Source organism: Strix aluco, chromosome 3, assembly GCF_031877795.1.
Source record: "Strix aluco isolate bStrAlu1 chromosome 3, bStrAlu1.hap1, whole genome shotgun sequence".
NCBI classification, from domain to species: Eukaryota; Metazoa; Chordata; class Aves; order Strigiformes; family Strigidae; genus Strix; species Strix aluco.
In genome coordinates, this window is record NC_133933.1 from 55,429,982 (window position 1) to 55,444,184 (window position 14,203).

The 14,203-nt window shown below is 35.3% G+C and overlaps 1 protein-coding gene across 2 annotated transcripts in view; it reads left to right on the forward strand.

Annotated features, from left to right (window-relative positions):
- Positions 1–6,947: 6,947 nt before the first annotated feature.
- PRKN (parkin RBR E3 ubiquitin protein ligase) overlaps positions 6,948–14,203 on the forward strand; it is a 789,393-nt gene continuing 782,137 nt past the window's right edge. For both annotated transcript variants that reach the window (XM_074818634.1, XM_074818635.1), the window contains exons 1-2: positions 6,948–7,061; positions 9,847–9,906. In XM_074818634.1, the coding sequence (XP_074674735.1) occupies positions 9,873–9,906 (34 nt within the window). In that variant the 5' untranslated portion in view covers positions 6,948–7,061; positions 9,847–9,872. The remainder of the gene's footprint in view (positions 7,062–9,846; positions 9,907–14,203) is intronic.

The following is a 14,203-nucleotide window of genomic DNA, read 5'->3' on the forward strand; positions in this document are numbered from 1 at the left end:
GTGTAAGCAGATGGAGTTCTGAGGCAGATAAATTCTGAAATTGGTTAATGATTAATGTTTTGAATTTTTAGATTTTACGTGTTTTTTTTCATAGTCTACTTTTCATTGTGCTTGCCCTCATTATACACAATAGAATAGCAGATGAAGCTGAAAAGTTTCTTTTACAGTACTTTTAACAATTTCCATTAGAATTATCTTGTTGGAAGCAAATATCCCATCTGGTTTACTCTTTAACACAGCAAAACTCCTTAGTGAGCTGTGTGGCGGAGCCTGGCTGAATTCCACAGAATAAGGATCTTGGCCCTAAGCAAGATGAGCACAATCTGTTTCACATATTTCTAATAAAGGAAAAGAAGAGTTTCTTCATTTGCTCTTTGTTGCATTATGTTTACGTTTTATGCCTTCCTTTCTTAGAATAGCTGCTTTCCTGCTGTTCTCTGTTCTTTTTTTTTTTTTTTCAGTACAGGTAAAATGAAAATGCATTATAGCCTTATAAAAAGTACCAAGCGCTGCTCTGAAATAAGATTAAAACTCAAATTTTTGAAGTATAGCGTGGTGCTTTGGCCATGTCAATCTCATTAAACATCTGGAGCTTAGGGGAGGCACTTCAGGAGCCATTTCTGTTGTCTTACTTGTTCTGCAGAGAAATACAAGACTTGAGTAACCTGTGCTAAAATCAATAGGAGTTACGGAGCTGAACCCAGCACTGCTCTGAAATTTTACCTGTGCTGTCTGAATTCAGCTAACTGCTTCAATCTGTAACTTTATTTTACCATTTGTACCTGAGAATTATTGAGTTATATATACTCAACACAAGCTGATTTTACTGTGGTGTGTGTGCAGCTCTGTTAGGTGTTACGAAGCTGCACCTCTGAATTCATCTCTGGATTAAATTTACTATTTTTCGTTCTTAGTATGAATATAAAAATAATTGCACATTTAAAAAGTAAGCATCAGATACTTTAAAATTGTAATTAACACCATACAGTTAATCTAATATTATATCAAATCGGTGAACACCTGCTGTATGTTCACATACTTACCCTTTTGCAGAGATTTTTGGTTCTTGGCCAGGTAGTATTCCAACTAAAGGACATGTAACTTGCATTAAAGCAAGCAGACTCTTTGTGACACTAGCTTCATAAAATCATGTCATGAACACATTTAGGATCTGAATTTTTTTCTTCTCACTTGTGTAGGGTTTTACATTCAAAATGCCAAGTACTCAAATACTAGTAAATAACTCTTGTTTATGATATTACTTGTATTCACTGACAGACTTAAAATGTTTTTCATGATGCACTCCACTTTTGAAAGCCTGGCATTTCCCTGCTTTCATCAGACAGTGACAATACTTCCAACATAAGTCTTCCATTCCTGATTTTTCAATATTAATAAATCAACATTTCTCTTTAATGTAAGTAAATTGAAAAAATTAAGCACTCTCCATGGGTAACAGAGGTCCTTACCAGAATTATAGCAATAGTTCCTAAGATGTCCTTGCGTATCACTGTGGGGAATGAGTATTCAGTATCATTTCAAATGCGTTATTTTAGAACTGTTCATATAATCAGTTTCCTGAAGTAAGAGAAAGCAGACAGCCAGCTGTAAACCAATTTAGGATGCAGTTGCTGCACACAAAAAAATCAGATAGTTGATTTCATGTGAATACAGCTTTTGAAATCTTATTTCATTTCTAGACATGAATATGATTAGGCACCCTTGAGGACAAAGGACTGTGTGCACAGGGAGAATTTTGGTTTACTTTGCCATTTGTGCAAATGGGATGGTTAAGATACAAAATCAAGAAATGTTTGTTTTCTTTGTTCATTTTACCTACATGAAAGTGTTGCACTTGCTGTGCGTCATTACTAGAGAATTAAGACGTTGTTAACTCAGTGGTGATGGCATAGTCAAATAAGACAATGTGATTTCTTCAAAAGGAAAGTTTTTGTTCCCAGCTGGATTTAGATGTCGACTATCTTAGGAGAAATAAGTGACTTCTTGAGAAGGCTCGTCAACTGTTTTGACCATAAGGCAGTAATGAAATTCTGTTTGTCCTTGGGGTTTATGTTAGGAGAAACAACCTCCCTGGGCTAACACGTTACTGAACAGTGAGTGAATGAGAAACACCAGGGAGTAGGTATTGTGTAGATAATAAAGAATCAGTACCCAAAAGCCTGACTATCCTTGTTTTCTCCAACATAATCAGAACTGATTCATCTAAAATTTGTGTTTACAAGTATGTAGATAATGTCTCCATGGAATGATGATACAGGCAATAAAGGCAGTCTCCCTTCTTCTTGTGTGTTGAAAGTGTAGCAGCAAAACACTTAGTCCCACGTATGTCTGAGGCTTTGCCCTTCTAGTCTTTATCTGTGCTGGACACTGACTGCAAGTTACAGCAAGCCACTTACCAATACCTTATTTCTTAATACCAAATTTTTCAAATGTTGTAACTACTTCTCCAAAAAGTCAGACCCGAGCATTTGGAAATTAGTGATAGATGAGGAAGGCCAGACCAAAGCCTATATCAGCCTGGAGACTGGGATGAGTTGAAACTGCTTGCTGGAGGTGAAAAGCAGGAGGGAAGAACTTTTATTCTCGAAGTGTTGATTCTAAAGATGTGGAGCTGTCCTGATCTGTACTTCTGTGTGGTGGAGTACAGGGAACTTGAGAAGGAGAGTTCTGTTCTACCCTTTATCCTCTTCTTGGCTGGAGATGGTGACCTGTTTTCCTTCCTGGTGCTTTCCAGCTTTCCTTTCACTTGCAACCATTCATACCACTTTGATAGTGCTATTATTTAGAAAAATGAACTTTACCCTTACTGCTTTTTCCTATTTCTGTCACCCTTCCACAGGCCTTGTGGCCATTGTGGCTGTTTTTTCCCCCTATTTGAATGAAGTGGTGATGGTCTGGGTGAGTTTGAGCTTTATATAAAGGCTTACCAGGATCTGACATTTTACTTAAAATGAGCACTGTTGAGCGTTTTGAGTTCTCAAAGGTATGTATCTACCAGATTTTTATATAAGCAATGTCTCTGCCATCCTTTTGTGGCAGCATAGGAATATAGCTGCTTATGAGAGCAACCTCAGTTATAATCCATGCATACCAGACAGGTCTAGTTTTCTATTGGACCTAATGTCTTCTGGAGTTCTGTATTTTGCTGTCTGTGAAGTCCAGCTTTTTTCTAAAAATGTTAAAAAATTTCAAAGTATTTCTGGAACTGAAATAGGTGACCAAGAGCATGCAGTCTCTTATGCTGTGTGAAGGACCTAGAGTATTGATGACATGCCCTTGGGATATTTGTCTGTTTCTCAAACTGTCCTAGGTAAAAATTTCTCAATAAGTATTTCAGTAATATGTGCTTCTGAAATTCAGTATTTTAAGTTATTAGTTAGAAGTTCAGAAGTATCTACTTTTCCTTTTTTCTTTAAGGCTTTCCTTGTTTTTTACCCTTCTGTAGAGAATTAAATTGTGCAAATGTGTGCTAGTACAACACTCTTTGAGAAATTACAAGTGATACTGATTTGTCTCAGTCCTTCAAGCAGGACATCCTTTTCCTTAATTTTTTTTCTCCTATCTACAGGTGTGGGCAAGATAGGAGAGTATTGACTATTCTAAGTGTTTGCCTTCAAAGTCCAGGAAATAAGCTTTGCACCAAAAGAACAACAACAATTTGTATTAAACTGTTTTCCACCCCCACCCCACTTTAACATAGATGTGGATTGTCATAAAGCTGAGCATACGTAGACAGTTCTCATGCTCTGGATTAAGTTTCTGTCCTAGCCAGCTGGGTCCAAGGACATCTTTCTTCATTTCCTTCTTAACACCTGTGTAAAAGATGGCATAAAGCCTACATTAGGTAACATTATTGCTCATACAAGTTAAATCCAATGTTGGTATAGTAGCAGAATTAATAAAATGTGTTTGGGGGGGGGAAGGGGGGAAAGGCAGTTAAAACACTAACAGTGTTCTCTCTTGTTCCTTAAAAGAATCAAAGATGGATTTCTTATTTTCACATGACGAAAAGTTTTCAGTGCCTAGATCATTATTTTTCTCAGAAAGCACGCTAAGCTTTTGAAGTGAACTTGCTTTCCTTCTACATTGGAGTTAACTAACTCTGTAAGTATGAATCTGTTTTTTCCATGGTGTTTTACTGATGTGTCAAAGCTAATTTTGCTCCACTGAGTAAACTACAAAATGTAGTTTGGGTGTCTAATCCCTACTTTAATGTGCTTATACTGAATGCCATTTTTTTCTGAATCTGTCCATCTAGTTAGTGTCATGTGCATTGTAGTCAAATGTTAGTAATATGTGACATAATTCTGTATAAGCCATCTATTCTGTGACCATGAAAAATGAAGTCTTATGCTCTTTATGTATGGTAATTGGTGTTGATTGTAACTGCTTTAGTAGTAGGTCTCTTTTACTATAGTAAAAAGTGTTCCAATTCCAAATCATAATATTTTTGCATCATAGATATTTTTAATGGGATATACTTTGTTTAATCCTTAATTGAAGTAAATTATTCTTGTTAAAGGGGTCTGTTTCAGAGTAATGAGAGCATGAATACCTTTGCATTATAGCTAAAAGCATGGAAATTTGACACTTCAAATCTGCAAATAAGCTAAATTTCAGTAGATAGAAGCAATTTTGTTGTTTTTACTGATCTATTAAGTTAATATCAGCTTTTAGAAAGGAGTGTAGAATGCTGGCTTTAGCCTGAAAGTTATAAGAATTCAAATTCTTTAGGGCTTTCAGTGTCCCTGGGCTCATGGTAGGCTTCTCATTTTGATGGTAACACTGTTTATCAGACTTTCCCTGTTAAGTTCTTTCAGTAAGAATGATGCCCTAAGAGTGATGCCCCTGTAGTGAACTAAGGAAGTTGCCATGAATTATTAATAACAAGCTGAGTTTAATGTGGTTTTATAGCCCCTGAAGGAGTTGGAATAGTGTACTCTGTAAAACCATTCAGTTCACCTGATCTTGACAAATTGGAAGCATCAAAAACATACTCCTACTTGTTAACACGGAAGGGGGAAAAGGTGACTTGGGAATGCATCAATATTTAGCCATCTTGTAGAATTTGAAAAGGATAATGGTGAACAGTGTTCCATAAATAACTGTCTCCTATCTTTGTGCTTTAATGCAGTCAGCTAATACTTTTCTGTGAAGTTAACCTTTATGTCTTTGTTTCTATTTCACTGGAAAAGAAAATGTCAAATTTGTGATATTGCATCTATTGTTTATGCTGATAATATGCTACAAGTTAAAAATGTTCTCTGTAGCAATATAGAGGTAAAAAAACCCAATTATTTTAGAAAACAGTACTGTCTTAACAATAGATCAGCCAAGCTAAAATTATTTTGTAAGTGCATTAAGAATTCCAGAATTGGTGAAATATACAAAATTTGTTGCTGATGTTTAAAAGATCTGATAATGAATGCTTGTCTCTAGAGCATTACCTTTGAAATGACTGCTTAAAATGAGATTTATTGTATCTTTACTAATATTTGGCAATATGTCCATCTTGCTCAATTGTTTATTAATTTGTCACTTAACTACTTAATTTAAAAGCATAACGATCTTTAATATCCAACCTGAATTTGGCTAGTTTACCACTGGACACCAAAAAGTATAACTGAAGAGTTTGTATTTTCAGTACTATCTTTTTTTTTAGCTTATGCAGCCTCACCTGCAGTAGAGGTGGTACCGGGCAGTAACCACTTTACCAGTGCAAACTTGTACAAATTCTGTTTAGTTTCCTCATAAGAAGCAGAATCTGTTTCACTTTATGGGCATTAGTTACTTGCTGTTGACTGTAAATTATCATTCTTATGGTTTAGCTGGGAATGAAATTGTGATTTTTACTGCAGCAACTCTCTTCTAAAGCTACTTAAATTTTGATAATTTAAGATGGCATAGTTGATACATCTTTTTAGAGTGAGCAGTTATTTCATCAGCCTTGATGGGATTTCTATTCTGTCTGGTTTTATAGTATAATAGAGCTTCTGGTTCTCAAAAGCTGTAGTATTTTTTTCTGTTGAGTCCAAATTACTCCTCTATTTGCAAACAAGCTGAAACTTCTATTCTAATACATGAATCAATGGTACTTTAGAGGAAAAGCACTTATTAAATAAAAAAAAGTTGCCCTTTATGTATTAGTGCGACACCTTAGTGTTTCCATCTTGGGCACTTCTTAAGCTTTTCTGTTCACTATACTAAAATTTTCTTTCAGTAAAGTGATACACAAAATATTTCTATACAATTCCAATTTTCAATGTGTACATTTGTTCTTTTTACAAGTTGTTGTCTGGCTTAGTTTGAATTTTTTTAGGTTCAGTAAATTCTGATGTAATTCATTTGTTATTACAAGGTGGTGTTGTTTTTTGTTGCTGCAAAATTTGTTGTTGCAAAATAGTGATAGAGCTTAAGACTCCCCGGTTGCTTTCATTGCTATTGATTTGTCTAATTGTAGCTAACTACATGTCAGTTTATTTCAGTGCAAAATAACGTAAATTTGCTGGTTTTGCCAGCTGGGGTTTTAGACTCTTCAGACTCTTAACAGGTGAGATCTGGCCAACCTTACTGTGGCACTTCAGAGGTTACTGCAGGCAACAGTCAACAGTGTACTTCTGCCAGAGGCTACTGCCCCTCGAGCATGGTCAGCAGAGCAAGGAGCATGTTGAGAGGCTCTCCTCAGCTGCTCCAGTCCACGTTGGGCATCGCCCAGAGGATTATCTCCTTCGAGTTCAAGAGTGCTGCCTCCCGATGTGCAGGAAATGTGGCATGGGTTAACAGGGAGCTCCTGAAAAAGCACTAAAATACAAAGGAAGTATGCAAGAGCTGGAGGCAGGGACAGGTGACCCAGGAGGAATAGAGACACTGTCCAAACGTGCAAGGATGGGGTTAGGAAAACAGAAGCCTAACTGGAGTTGAATCTGGCCAGAGATATGAAGGGCAAAAAGAAGGGATTCTGCAGGTGTATCAACTGTAGAAGGAATTCTAGGGGAAAGGAGGGCACACAAATTTGGATTGTGGATTTTGTTCCTTTTTCTGTAAGTAGTAGATCTTTATCTTGTCGTGGTTATTTGCAATATATGGTTTTCTATGTGTGCAGAATGGCACACTTCTTTTGTGTCATATGTTTCATAGCTAGTCAGTAGATTTGAGAAGAACCTTAAATACATGTCTGTTGAATGTTTCTTTTATGACAATAGGCTGAAGAATAACTTATAATGAAACTTGTACTCTTTCAGATCCAGCTAACAGATTGATATACCTGCTTGCTATTCTGCAGTAGTCATACTGATTTAAGTGAGGGAAATGCTGGAACTGTTCAAATATGAACTGGTGTCAGAGGTTCAAAAAAGATGAAAAATGTTGAAAATTCTCATTTACTTACAATAATGTTTGGTATAAGAGTATACCAAACCAAATACTATGTTAAAATTAGCCATTGTTATGGGTTAATGTTGTTTTAACTGAGTAAGTTTGTAAGATAGCAGTGTTTAAAGACAAATTTTAAATTTGCTATTTCAAACAAAATCACAGTTTGTATCAAATCATAGGCTTCTACTTAAAAAAAAAATTGTTTATAAATCTTGAGTTGCTGTGAGGAAGGAATGGGATGACATGTTTGCTATCTGGAAAGTGAATTAGATCTCACCTTTATCTCCTTGCTGTTATAGTCTCAGGGTATGGTCCTAGAGACTAGAAGGCAAGACACTGAGGTCAAAGAAGATGGTATACTTCAGCAAACAAAATCAGTCTTCTGTAGCATTCATAATACGTCAGTAAAATATAGCCTGCTTATTTGAAACAAAGTCTATTAATTTGAAATTGATTGGAGTATTTTCACATAATGATGAGGGTAAATCAAGAAAATTAAATGGAATTTGCAGTGTGAAATATATGAGAGAGTATAAGCTGCAGAACATGTTACAAGAGATGACACTTTTTCTTAAGATAACATGGTGCAGGTAGATAAATCTCTTTAGTTAGATTTCCTTATTTATGTTAAGTTGTATAGTAAGAATGTCTCGAACTGTAAATTAATTAGGTACTTTCTGATTGAGGTCTGGATCATTTAAACAGTTACCTGCTTTTGCATAAGTGTTTAATCATGATGGCAAAGTGAAGAAAAAGCTTTTTTAAAAATTTGCATGTATTAATATTTTTTTACTATAATGCTAAGATAGGCTTCAGAATCAATTTTAAATTTTTTGTCTTGTTTTTACTTATTACAATAACACAGATGTTAGGTGTTTTATGTCTTTTAAGACTGTTGAAGAAATTCTGCTACTTTGGGATTTAGATGTAGTGTAGTAAATGAATTCTTCAGTAGTACTTCCCTGTGAGATTATGCCTTTAATCTACTTTCAGTCTGCTTTGCTAACTTTTGTAAACCTTTTATGTGAATGAAATTATCCTTTCAACATTTATGCTGTTTCCAGCATATGTTCTTTCAGAAACCTTTTTATTGATATTTTCTTCTGATATTAGGGTACACATTTTTCTAATTATGCTAATACTGCATAAAGATATTTTTAACATTGCACGTTTATGAATGTAGTCTAAGTGAATATTATTAGGGCATCATGAGGAAGAATTTCAAAAGGAAGTACTAGAATTAAGGCCTTCTATGTGCTCTGTGTGTATGTTTTGATGTTACATAGTTTTATAATTATATAATAGATATAATAAGCTAGGTTGTGCACCAGAAGCGTGATAGCTGCACTAGCCTGTTGTTTTATGCAGAATAAATAGCCCTCATCAGTAAACATGAAATGTTCCCAGAGCTAGTAAAGTGTGTAAGTTCAGTAATGCTGCTTTGAGTACCATGTTAGCTCAGGTGGAGCTGAGGTGGCTGTGTATGAATGGACTAGCACTGTGGTGAGTGTATGCCTCTGTTTCTGCAGAGCTTCTGTTGCATTCAGTACACACTCAATGAGCCACTGTAATTTCTTGTTATTCAGTACCTCAGGCTGTGCTCATTTGTTGTGTCCTGTTGAAATCTGGATATATGATCTCATTTTCAATGATAAGAATTGTGGTATTGGAATGTCTCCCTAATGCATTCCATTTCTTCTTGAAACAGGATTAATTTTTTTTAATATTTCTTTAATGGAAGATTTCTTTCTGGATATTCAAAAGTCAGTAAAGAAAGGAGGAATTGAATCAAGGTCTTTCAATAGGAAACAACAGGCAATCAAAATAATGAACTGTACTATGCAGCTTGCTTATACTATGCAGTCTCTGTTTATGCTCAGTCATAAGCCACAAAACTACATCTGTCCTGAAAGCATCCTTTTAGCTTTATGCAAAGAGGTGCATGAGCAGTTGGGTTTGACAGTACATTTTCTTTTTTTAACTTAAAACACTTGAGAAAGGAAAAAAAAAAAGTGTTAAAAAAATTTTTTTACTGTAAGATTTCTGTCTGAAGTATTGTTCTGTTACTGGAACTCTTATGGACCTCTGTGCCAAACTTCAGGAGAAAACTAGTTTTAAATTATTAGGAGTGTATTGTGAAGTCTGAAGCGTTGTTTGCAAGGATGTAAACTAACAGTTCAAAAGTACAAGTAGAAACTTTTGGTTTGTCTGTGTGCATCTGCAGCTAGCTGAAGGGACTTCTGTTGGTCAACAGAGCCTATTAATTCTGGAATATTAACCTTCAAACTAATGTATTCCCAACCTTGTTACAAGTTATTCTAGTTAACATACTTTGGGATTATAAAAATTTAGAGCTTTTTATATGTATTGCATTTTTAAAAAATGTCATTGCATGCTCAAATTTGTGATAAAATGCTGTCTTCCCTTGATAATTTTATGCTATATTTTCAGGCTTCCCCATTATGTAATATTATCTCATGTGCCTGTGCTCTGATAAGGTCATGTTTGGAGGTAAGTTCATATACCAAGATTTCAAGAAAAGAGTCAGGAAAGACTGGAAGCAAGCATGCTGTCCTGTCCAGTCAGCTTCACTTTTATAGTGCAAAGTATTGTCTTCTAAAACTTTATGGTTTTAGATTGCAAATATCATTCTGGCCTAAACTGTTTAGCAATCAAAACTAGTTATCTAGGAGGTGTGAAGGAAGTTAACAATTTCTATTTACATCCTAAAGAAAAATGGCCACATTAGCATCCTAGCAGTAACCTTACTGGCAGTATTGGCAACGTGGTGATTAGAGTGAATCACCTTCTTAATTCTTAGTTTGTTTGGGGTAGCTATTAGTAGTTGTAGCAATTAGTGGAGAGTTGGTTAGAAGGGAAGGGTTTGATTCATTATGAACTTAGTAAATGTTCTTGTTAACTCTCACTAGTTCCTTATAAAACGATAGGCCCTAGGCTAGGGCTCACTCAGCCTTATGACCACAGAAATTCCTGTCTGAACATGTATGGAATGAGAACACTTATGTCAGCAAAGGCCCCAGATTATTTCCTGACTTAAAAGCAGTTTTGGAGACAAGGTAATAGTTAATTATTAGAAAGACACACGGGTGCGCACGTGCGCATGTACACACACACACACACACCCCCTCTATAAAAACCTTCTCTATCAGAAAACAGACAAAAATGCAATGTAATATTTTTAAAAAATAAACTAATTAGGGCACTTGATTTTGGAAGCTGTCATGACAGGGTCAAATCTCTTGAAGTTGGCAATGGTGGGTTGCAGCAGATTATTTGAATTCTCATTCTTTTGTTTTCTTCCTGAAGAAAAGATACAGTTTTGAAGAGGTAGAATTGACATGCCAAAACTAGAGATACAGGTAACCTTTTTTTCTTCCCTCTTGTTTTAACTTGATCTCTCTTTCTCACTCATTCTTCCACTTACTGTGAATCTAAAGCAAGGAGAGGAAATGGCCAGCAGATAAAATAAATACGGCAAAATATTAAACCAATATTACCTCAGTCACATTTATTCCAAACATCAGGTGCTAATTTCTTTCCACATTTCAAATTTATGATTAGATCAGGAAATGGCTGAATAAATTATTTAATATAACAAATCTTTTACAGGACAGGTAAGTGAAAGGAAACTTACTCAGCATTGATTTTAATTTAAGACTTTTTATAAAGAGAAACTAGTAAGGTAGTAACATTCATACATCGTGTGCTTATATACTTCTATAAGTGTAAAGAGTAACACTTGGTTTTAGGCTTGTACTGGATTTTGCAATATATAGAAAACAATGCAAGCACCAAAATAATATTTTTTCCTAATTCTTATATACACAAAGCTACTTTAATTTATTAATGCAAAGGTCCCTTAAAATGAGCGTAAATATATTTACTGATTTTTGTTGTGAAAAATAGAAATTACATAACAGTTTATAATGTGATGGCTAATATGTTGCTTTCACCATAATATTGGTTAGCAAAACTTTTAAATATCTCTCCAGTTTTTAATTATAAGTTAATTTACATATGTCAGCTGAACCTTCACTTAATAAAGACAAACATCTAATTTCATTTAGCAGTGTCAGCAGCTGATGTATTAGGATGACTGAGCATTTATATTAGTTGTTTTGGTCCTCTATACAGTCAGATTGCATTTTCACATTATAGCTAATTTGTTAAAATGGGTAAGCAAAACAAGAAAAGCTAAATCATCCCTTCGGACACCTTTCATGTGCTACTACTCTTGCTTACCTCCTTCAGCATAGAGCTGATTCAGAGAGCTAAACTAACAGAAAGTGTTCATGTTTTCCTCTTTGTGCTAGTTTTGGACGGTTTAGCTCCTTGAACTGGCTTCCAGTGAGACCAGGAGAGTACAAGGAGGTAGGTGCAAGCAAAGTGGAGCAACTGCAGAGGAAAAATATTCCTGAGGGCAACTCTGAAACTCTGGCTTGTGTGTGCCAGTAAGGGTCACCAATAGGACACATTATTCAGGGTTTTAGCTGAATTATACTTTGTACAGATACTTGTAATCTGTAGAATTTTAGACAAATACTAAAATTTAGTTGGAGTGATTTTTCTGAGGGCCTGTTTTAGACGCTTAGATCTTCTTCACTTGTGTAAGTACTTTGAAGTTTGCTCACCAACTTTTAAAAGCCTTGTATGCTATCATCACAGCTGTGTTAAGCAATATTATTCTTGTTTGTGAATGAATTAATCCATCTTGTCTGCTTTGATTTGATGATGCTCATTGAAGCCAATGGTAAAATTCCAGCTGACTTCCCAAAGATCTGAATGAGTCCCTTAGTTACAGTATGGAGTTATCACTCCTGGACATGCTTGTGATTAATATAGGAGCAGATTTGGATTTCAGATGTTTTGTAAACTTGGTCCTGAAAAGGACTTTGTGCATAAATGCTTTATGGGATATTGGCTTAAATTCTTAGCATTTTGCTGGTATGAGACTAACAGTATTAACCAGACAGTGTAGTACTCATTGATCTGATGTTCACTGCTCTGTGTCCTCTACCTGAAGACCTACTGAATCCTAGAGCTCCAGAGCATTTCCATAGAGTCATTCCTTTAAGCACAATAGAACTATTCTTGAAAGCGTTAAAGCTTATCTCACTTGTCAGAGCTTTGTTGGGAGATACTTCAAAGCTACGGAAGTATTCCTGGAATGATTTAAGCCCATCTCAAAAATGTCTACTTTGTGTTGCCAATACTAGGTGTAGTTAGCACTGCATTCGCTGGCACCTACAGAAAATAGATGTAAAATGAGTAAGTAGTAAATTAAATGAAGTACACTGCTTGGGGGATACAAATGGAACTGTAGAGAATTGCTTCTGCTTTTCACTGTTGCTTTGTTGGTTCATATGCTGTTTAACTTCTTGTGAGATTTTTATCTTTAATATTTTTTTAATTTTGTGAGATTTTTGTGTAAGAGGTTAGTAAGAGCCTGCATAGGATTGAGTGTCCAGTGTAGGTCCTGACGAGACAGTCAAATGCCAACAGTCTGATTTCAGATGCCTATATGCTTATTAAATATTCATTGAAAAATCCTGCAGATTTTAAAGATTTTAATTAAATAACTGAATAATAATCTACTGTTTAGTCCATCTTTGCTCTACCCTGACTGTTGGTTCTTGAAGTAGCAGACTTCCCATTTGTTGTGGCTGTGTTTCACAGTAAAAGGATGCCCTGTGGCTTAATCTTCAACTCCAGTTCTACCTTCTTTCCAGGCATCTCTTACCCAAAGCTCCTCATGGATTATGTGACTGTCATAAAAGAATCAAGTCTTTTCATTTGGTTCATTCCCTTTTAATTCAGTTTATGACTCAACATAAAATTCACTTTATTTTGTTGCTTTTCTTCCACATTAGTGGCTATTGGGTTTTCCTCATTTTGCTCCTGATTCTAAAATAATAAATACGTTCATCTTCTGATGTTTTAGCAAAGTTTCTAGTTAACATTGGTTCAAAATGCCCTTTGATTAGACAAGTACGTACGTATCTCATGTGAATAAACACTCTTAATGTCTCCTCATTTGTTCTCAGGTAGTCATGTAAAATCCACTCACATTTTTATTTTCCTAAGATACTAACCTAAAATATTTTAGAATTTCCCATTTTCTTTACTAATTATCTCCTGTTGAAAAAAAAGTCACAATTCTGACCTGTCTGATAATGAGAATTCTTACGAGATCCATTAAATTTAGAGATTTTTATTGTTATTTTGAGTTTCAGAAATTTATCATTATAGAGTGGGAAATTACTTAATGGAATTACTGTCCATGTTGAAAACTGGAGCAATAGAAGGTAAATTTTCTTCTCTTGACCATACAGTCCCAGCTTTGGATTCAGCTTTTGCCTTGACTTTGTGCTCATTGATACAAAACTGCCATGGAAGAAATGCTGGACTCCTTTAAATCAGGGCTTGATGCCTGTATGAGCTAGTAATGTATCCTGGACTTGTTATATATGAATCCATGGAAATCAGAATTTCTAAAAAGAAACAGAATTGGTGCTGGTGGTAACTTCTCTGCTGTACAGACTTACACAGCATCCAGCAGTGAAGACAAATATGCAAAGATACAAGCATATTTCAGTACTGTTTCCTGACAAGAGAAGAGTCCATTTTACACACATGCACAGGTTCACCAGTTGTTAACTGAGCATATCTTCGTATCTGAAGTTTGATTCTGTTTGAAACTTCTAAAAAGTCCTAGTGATGTTATGCCTCATGCTATGAGCAGTCGAGAGAGACTGGCTGGCATATAATGAGTTGGGAGTTAATTTCT